This window comes from Panicum virgatum, chromosome 9K, assembly GCF_016808335.1.
Source record: "Panicum virgatum strain AP13 chromosome 9K, P.virgatum_v5, whole genome shotgun sequence".
Lineage (NCBI taxonomy): Eukaryota > Viridiplantae > Streptophyta > Magnoliopsida > Poales > Poaceae > Panicum > Panicum virgatum.
This window is the reverse complement of record NC_053144.1, coordinates 57,163,088-57,171,344: the sequence shown is the minus strand read 5'-3', so window position 1 is coordinate 57,171,344 and position 8,257 is coordinate 57,163,088. Positions and strand designations below refer to the sequence as shown.

General features: G+C 51.2%; 1 protein-coding gene across 1 annotated transcript; it reads left to right on the top strand.

Annotated features, from left to right (window-relative positions):
- The first annotated feature begins 5,582 nt into the window (after positions 1–5,582).
- On the top strand, positions 5,583–7,899 carry LOC120652616. The gene is made up of 2 exons (XM_039930486.1): positions 5,583–6,313; positions 7,176–7,899. The coding sequence occupies exons 1-2, from the start codon at positions 5,872–5,874 to the stop codon at positions 7,730–7,732; spliced, it is 999 nt and encodes a 332-aa protein (XP_039786420.1). The 5' UTR covers positions 5,583–5,871; the 3' UTR covers positions 7,733–7,899.
- Positions 7,900–8,257: the final 358 nt, after the last annotated feature.

Genomic DNA, 8,257 nt, shown 5'->3' with positions numbered 1-8,257 from the left:
CTCTAATGACATTTGCATCTAGCAGTCTCTGGACTTCGGCCTTGACTGCTGCGACTTTTTCATCTGCCATTTTGCAAAGCTTTTGCTTCTTCGGCTTGATGTTTGGGTTGGTGTCCAGGCGATGCTCGATGATGTCTCTGCTAACTCCCCGAAGGTCGTTGGCGGACCATGCAAAAACATCTTGGTTCTTGCGGAGAAACTCGAGAAGTTCTTTCTCCTCTTCAGGCTCTAGTGTTGCATTGATAGTCACCATTTTGTCTGGGAGGTGTTCATTGAGGGGGACCTTCTTGACTTCACAGTCTTCTTGGAAGGTTGCTTTCTCGCTGTCCCCTTGGTGCTTTTCGACTGTAACTGGCTTGGATTCAGTCCGAAGATTGTGCACATTTTTCTGTCCTGGGGTGTATCCCCGTTCAATGTCCCGCGCAAGTTGCTGGTCCCCGCGAACGGTGATGACCCCTGCGGGAGCTGGCATTTTCATGCACAAGTATAGTTGATGGACGATAGCTTCGAACTTGTTAATTGTTCCTCTTCCTAAGATTGCGCGGTATGGGTACGGCATTTCTACCACATCGAAGGTGATGTGCTCTGTTCTTGCGTTGGCCGTATCTCCGAAGGACACGGGGAGTGACAGTTTGCCGATTGCATTCACTCTCTTTCCTCCGAATCCCATTAAAGGGATTTCCGAAGGTTGAAGCAGGCTTCGGTCGATACCCATTTTATCGAAGGTATCGGAGAAGATGATGTCTGTAGAACTGCCGGTGTCAACTAGTATCTTGCCAATTCTCCAGCCCTGAATGTTTGCCTCGATGACAAGAGCGTCTGTGTGTGGGTAGCTGATGAGGTTGACATCTTCTTCAGAGAAGGTGATCGGAGAGTGTGACCACTGGGTTCTCTTGGTTGGACCTTCGGAGACGATGCAATGGACTTGCCTGAAGTAGTCCCTGCGTTGCCTCTTGTTTTCGAAGTCCAGGGTAGAACCTCCAGAGATGGGCATGATCATGCCGAAGGATAGTAGTGCCGCGTGTTGGCTATTTGTGGTTTGATTTTCTTGTTTTGGTGGGTGAGCTGGGGGTGGTGGTAGCTGCTCCTGAGTGGGTTGAGCTTGGGCTGTGGGTTGGATGGTTTGCGTTGGAGGGTTTGGCTGCGGCTGCCAGCTGTGATTGTAGTTGTAGTTAAACATGGGTGGGCGGTATGCTTGTGTAAATTGTTGAGGTGAAACGAACGAAGGCTGTGTGTACTGTATTTGTTGAGGTTGTTGGGTCTGTGGCCATGTAGTGCCCAACTAGCTTGGCGTTTTTCTCGGCCTCCATTCTGTCAAGGGTCTTCTTCTTCTCCGGGCACTGGTTTGTTCTGTGGTCGGAGTCAGATCCATGGAAGTGACAGAAGAATTTTTTGGGGTCACGCGAAGGTCCACGACCTCGGCCCCTTCCTCTGCCGCGACCTCTGCCTCGTGCCCCGGACGAAGGCTGCTTGTCGTTTGAGCGTTGGGGCTCTGGCTCTGGTGGTGTCACGAAGGGATCGAAGGTTATCTGATCCTCATCTTCGTGCGAAGTTTCCAGAGGTAAGATGAGCTGGTGAGCTGGCTGCTTCTCTTGCTGCCATGTTTGCTGGTTGTACTTTTCAGCCTGACGCATTATTCTTCTTTGCTCGACCCTTCTGCGGTGGTCGGCGTCTGACTTCGCGTACTTTTCTGCTTCTGAATAAAGCTCCTCTAGAGTTCTCGGAGGCTCTCTTATGAGGTGGGAGGCAAGCTGACCAGGCAGGAGTCCCTCGATGCATTTTTCTATCGCATCTTTCTATGGGAAATTTGGAATTTGAGCTTTCTTTTGGACAAACCTCCGGAAGTAGTCATAGAGAGCCTCGCGGTCATGCTGGGGGCACTTGAAATCTTTGACAGTGTTGGTAGTGAGCCTTCTGAAGCCCTGGAAGTCCTGGAGGAGCCTTCCTTTCAGCTGATACCAGTTGTTGATTGATTGCGGAGGCAGGTACGAATACCAGTTAGCCACAGAACCTTCGCAAGCCATGACGAAGGACTTGGCCATGGTGGAGTCGTCACCTCCGGCCGAAGCGATGGTTGCTTCGTAGGCCATGAGGAACTGAGTTGGATCTGTTGTGGCGTTGTACTTGGGGAGTTGAGTTGGCTTGTAGCCGAGCGGCCATGAAGTTCGCTGCAGAGCGACTGAGAGTGGCGAGGTCGGGTCAAATGGGAGGTTGACCGGCGGTGGCCTTTGGTTCTCATTATGAGCGAAGGCTGTCTGTAGGATGACGCGATTATCTTGCTGGGAGGAACCTTCGGGCATTTCTTGGTATGCCCTCTGTAAGCTCTCAACTTCTGCCTCCATCTCTGCTAGCATGCGCCTGGCCTCGGCTAACTTGTTGGCTTGGTCCATTGCTCTCTTTTTTGGTTGCAAGCTGGGCTTCGATGTTCTTTTTCTTCATTTCGAGGGCTTTGAGCTTGAGTGCAGTGTCTGTGAGTTGATGAGCTTCGGTGTTTTCAGTGTTATCAAACAGGTCTCCATGAGGGGCAGTTTCGTTGTTGATGTCTTCCATTTGTGGGTTGACTCCTTCGTGCTGCGGTTGGGGGCCGTCGAGGTTGCGGCCAGGCTCAGTGGAGGTGCTTGTGGTGCCGGTGATGGCTTTCTTCTTCGCTGGGGCCATCGAGGGTTGTCTTACGTGCTGGAACGGTGGGCGCCGCTGTTGGGATCTCTGCTTTGTAAATGCCCAAACAGGGAGCATGAACAGTAAGAAAGGTGGCAATGAAAGTAAGTGTCGAACTCTCCAATAATGATCAGAAAATTCAACCCTTTACACTGTGGAGAGAGGGGGCTATTTATACCCCTAGCCCTCGGCCAGGTTTTCCTAAATTGCCCCCTCCCAACTCATTTACAGCTCACTCTCAGCCGGTTCCGGGGTAAAATTACAAGGTGAGAGGTTTACAAATCCGACCTTCTCACGTATTCGGAAGGTGTACAACTCCGACCTTCTTACATATTCACGTTTTACTCATATGTCTTCAGTTGACGAAGGTTACAATAACCCTCGGGTACCTCCGGGAGTTTGGGCCATGAAGGTTCCGTCAACGATCGACCAGCCGCCATCGTTCCCGGCCGCGGGCTCTTTTCCCGAAGGTCTTGATCTTCGAGTTTATGCTTCCGGGTGGCCGTTCGTCACCTTCGGCGCGGTGGAGGCGGTACCCTTCGGACCGAAGGCTTTGGTGTTTGCGCTTGCGCTTCTGGGTAGCCATCCGTTACCTTCGGCCTTTAGGAGGTGATATCCTTCGGCCCAAAGGTCATGGTCCTTGAGCTTGCGCTTCTTAGTGTTCATCCGATACCTTCGGGTACACTTGGCTCCATTTCGTTGTGGCCCTGCAAACAGGTTAGGGAGCATTTCCGAGGGTGAGGGCTTGACCCGAAGGTCCAATCCCCAACAGATAAATGCATCTACTTTCATGCTTAATTTGATATAAAACGATTTGTTTTTGTTAAATCAATCTACAGCCTAAATAAATGAATGAAGGAGTACATAGTTTTCACACATGTGAAATACATTGAAGAAATGGTAATATTTATTTATTACTTATTCAATGCCTAATTATAAAAAAGGGAAAGGTTAATTGTCAATGGTCTGATTATAATGAAAAATAAAATAAATGCCACTATATCATATCTCAAGCTGCACGCCTTGGTTAAGTTTTGCTGAGGTTTAAGACCAAACAGAACAATATCTTTTTATGGGGCATTAATTCTTACACTGTTAAATTTTCTTGCTCGGTTCCTCAAAGAAAAAAAAAACTCTTGCTCGGCCAAAAACAACTGCCAGGACTCAGGGCAGCCATTAGACTAGTTTACCTTGTTTGGAATACATAGCATATATGATAAAAATCACTTTGATTAATAAAAATGATAGCTTTGATTATTCCTAAAAAACAATATATTTTCTTTGAGAGGAGGAGCTTTTATTCCATATCAACGTTCATCAGTACAAGAACAAAATATTGAGGATTAACAAACCAACTATGCTGAGTTCCCATGTTTATTACATGATATCAACGATTTTTTAGAATTATTTCTCAATGCTTAACTCCAAATTAGCCACTTAAGCGCATATCTGGCTAATTTTTTTAATCTAATTTTAATCATTGGTTTGATGATACGCTAAGAGCATCTCCAGCAGTTCCCAATAAACATCTCCCAATAAGATACTATCGGGATGTCCCAATACCACTTTCATAGATTATTGGGAGAGATGTTTTTTTACAGTTCCCCAATAATCCTATCCCAATACAACTAACATATTCGGAGAGCCAAAATTCTCTCTTTATTTGAGGGGAGTTGGTGTGTAATATTAGGACAATCTAATAGTTATTGGAGAAAGGGAGAGGTTTTGGGGTAGAGCTGGAGTATATTTTCTTCCCAATATTATCAGTTTATTAGAGAAAGGAAGACTGTTGGAGGTGATCTAACCATATTTAAAGGACGATGACTGGCGTGATGACTATGAAGCCTGATTTTATAGATAAAATAGATCAGAAGAATGAATTGCTCTCGTCCTCTCATTTATACTACTAGTGCTTAAGTGTTTCGCCAAAAAAAAAGTCCTCAAGTGGTATATGCTTATTCGCCTTATACTGCTCCGCTTTTTTTTATAATAAGCTGTGGGCCACAAATCAGACTTATTGTATCATCTAAGTTTGCAGGCTTGTTTTCAATGGTTTTTTACTTTGTCTTTTTATTTTACTTTTGCTTTAAATGCATGTGAATAGCCGCGCTCAACACCTAGTGGAATTGGAGCATTGTGGTGACGATGGCGGCACAGGTCAAACTAGCACTTGATTTAGATATCGATGCAAGGTCAATTATCAGGTCAGGCTAACATTTACGTGTCTCAAATAACTCAAAAGAGATGGAGCAATTTGCAAAAAAGAACTCACATTGGATGCCATGTCATCCAAATAGGTATGACTACAGAGGTAATGATTGCATCGATATTGTCTAACAATTTTAGTAGCCACAATTTGCACTTTTTAAAATACGATGGCCAAACTGAAACACGCTAACAAGTATAATAGCTATTTATGCATTTTATTACTATATGTCCTTTTAGTTGTTGTTTTACTGTGGGTGCAGGCTTGCGGTTTTATAGGGAGTCGTAGCTCTTCTGCTTACTAGTCTCGCCGTGGCCACGTCCTTCTTTCCATCCACCGCCGGATTTTGTCCTCTAAAAAAAAATCCACCGCCGGATTTGAGGCACTTCCACGCTGAGCGTCTCTGTCGCGCTCCCGACCCCGCCAGGGACAATAGAGAATTAGAGATGCACAGTCACGCAGCACGTTATCGTTAAAGACGTGACGGTCCTATGATTTCACATGCTTTCTGCCACCTCCAGCCGCCAGCCCGGCCTGCCTGGCTGCCGCAGCCCCCGCAGCCAGCAGGAATCGGGTGCCGGCCTGGCAAAGCCCTCGTGCTCCCGGGCCGGATCACATGTCGATGCCAATATGCCATCCAAATCTGTCGCGCAACGCAACAAAGCCACCAATCCCCCGCCTCGAACTGAATCTAATAACGGATCGATGAACAGTGGCCGGCCGCGCTGCTGACAAACCCAAAAGATTCCGTTCCCAAGCCACGCCCGGGGCAGCTCGTCAAACACCCACCAAACCCACACCTAAACCGCTATCGTTTTGCAACTTGCATCACGCCGTACAAAAAAACAAAGCATTAAGCATCTCCCCCCTCCAGCCCTTCCCCCCTAATACGAATCATTTTGGTTAATAACACACAACCGGAGGAGAAAGAGAAACCTCCGCTTCCTCTCTGTCCCGCACGCACCACCGAGTCGGTCGTCCCAGCCGCCGCCGCTCCGCATCTCGCCATGTGCGGGGGGTGCTGCCGCCGCCAAAGCGGCCCCGGCGGGCGCCGCCGGGGTTGGTGCGGGCCCTTCCTCGCCGTGGTGGCCCTGGCGGTGTCCGCGGCGGTCGCGTTCCTGGAGGGCACAGCCGGCGGGGTCTCCTACGCGGGGGACGGGTGGCTGCGCGAGTGCGCCAAGTGGGACGCCGAGGGCGGGCGGTTCCTGGCGTCCACCATCTTCGGCGCCAGCGTCGCGGAGGTGCGCGGCGGCGAGGCGGAGGAGCGGGTGGTCCTGGCGGACCCCGACGCCGCCGGGAGGGTCACGCTGGGGCTCGCCGTCGACGCGCCCAGGCGGCGCCTGCTCCTGGTCTACGCCGACCGCCTGCCGCGGATGGGGTACGCCGCGCTGGGCGCCTACGAGCTCGGCTCGTGGCGCCGCCTCTTCCTCACCCGCCTCGACGTGCCAGGTGCGTCTCCCGGCGGCACGATTTACCCTTGTGCTCGCTAGTAATTCGGAATTTAGATCGTGTGCATTGTTTGGCCGGAGGGAGCCGCCGTGCCCGTGCTGTAGGGACACCGACCGGTGGGCCTCAGCCTGCGCTGCCGCCAGAATGAGTTCGGTAGGATTTGTCCGAATATTTCATGGATGGCATTAAATTCTGTCTGGTTTTCCATGAATGAAGCTTGCACTCTTGCAGGCTGCAGTTTGCAATTCGTACAGCCCCTGCCATTTTGGAGTTTCAGCAGTAGTATCAGTAAACAAAATTAGCAAAATTAAGAACGACACTTTTCGGAACATATGAGTCCGGAAGTCTTGGATTTTTGTTTTTCAGTCAGTTTTCATCTAGTACTGCCCGGCTAAATTTTCTCCGGTGGATAGAAAGTCCAAGTTACGACCCCGGAAAAGTGTACCACGGGAACGGCTCACGTTTTCGTCTTTCTAGAAAGTCCAAACACGTGGCTGAAGTTTTTGCAGTGGATACTGGGTAGAACCAAGGCCATTGTCAATTTTGGTATGTTATACGTGGACCTCATCGAATTAACTTCTGAAAAACGGGAAATTAAAGTCTATTAAAAGTCCGGATATGCATCATTGCTCCACCATTTGATCGAGCTGTACTGACCAAACACAGTGTTCATGAAGTATGTGCTTCTGTCGTTGCCAGAACTTTATAATCCTACACATCCCCAATGAAACTTTGGATATTTGACTAGCAACCCACACATTTAAGCTGCTTTCATGGCTGACATACAGACCTTCATCACCGACCACATTAAGCACGATGTGCCAACTGCCAAGTGCTTAATCGATAGCTGTTTGATTTGCAGGCGAATCTACGTTTCCCGACGACGTCGCCGCCGACGAGGACGGCAACGCCTACGTGACTGATGCCTTGGGAAGCAAGATCTGGAAGGTCAGCCCGGACGGCGCGCTGCTCGGCGTCATCAGGAACGCCACGTTCACGCAGCGACCGGGGGCGCTGCACAACTTGGTCGGCCTGAACGGCATCGTGTACCACCCGAACGGCTACCTCCTCGTCGTCCACACCTCCGGCGGCGAACTCTTCAAGGTCGACCCCAAGACGGAGACCGTGCGCGTCGTCAAGGTGCGGGGGTCGCTGAAGAGAGGGGACGGGCTGGAGCTGCTCTCGGCGACGAGGCTGGTGGTCGCCGGCCCGCCGAGCCGGCTGGTGGAGAGCTCCGACGACTGGGAGACCGCGAGCGTCACGGGGCAGTACGTCGGGCCAATCCACCGGGTCGGGTCGTCGGCGACGGTGAAGGACGGGGACGTGTACGTCAACCACATCTTCGGGTTCGGGCTCGGCAAGAAGAAGACGCACGTCCTTGCCAAGGCGGTGTTCTCGCCGTTGGCCGCAGCGAGTTGACGGCCGGCGGCGCCTCCGCCGTTGTGAGATGGGTTGACTCCGTCCCTAAAATCAGACAGACAACCAAACAATAGATGGGTCGGCTCCGTTCTCAAAATGAGGGTTGGAGCCAACCCAACCCACTGGTCCCGCAACCAAACACACGGTTAGGCTCCAACGTCCAACCACTACACATCTTCTCTCTAGTTCTTTCCGCAAGAACCAACGCGACAGGCTGCGGCGGCGAGGTCGGATTCGAGAGGCGACGACGGCCAAGCTCCAGCTCCTATAGTTTGGCCTGGCTCCGGCTTGGCTCCACTGGCGGATCTGGCGTGGCTGCACAGCCACACGTGACGGCGTCGAGGCTCCGCACGGCCTCAGCAGTGGCGGCGTGGCCTGTAGCCCGTTGACGGCCTTGGCATGCCTTCGCCGGGTGAGGCATCAGTGGCTTGACAGGAGTCGGCGGCCCCATCGCGGGCTGGAGCATCGGCGCGCCGCTCCTCTGTCGACGGCGCAGGCCACATCCGGCAGCCTTGTGGGACTGTG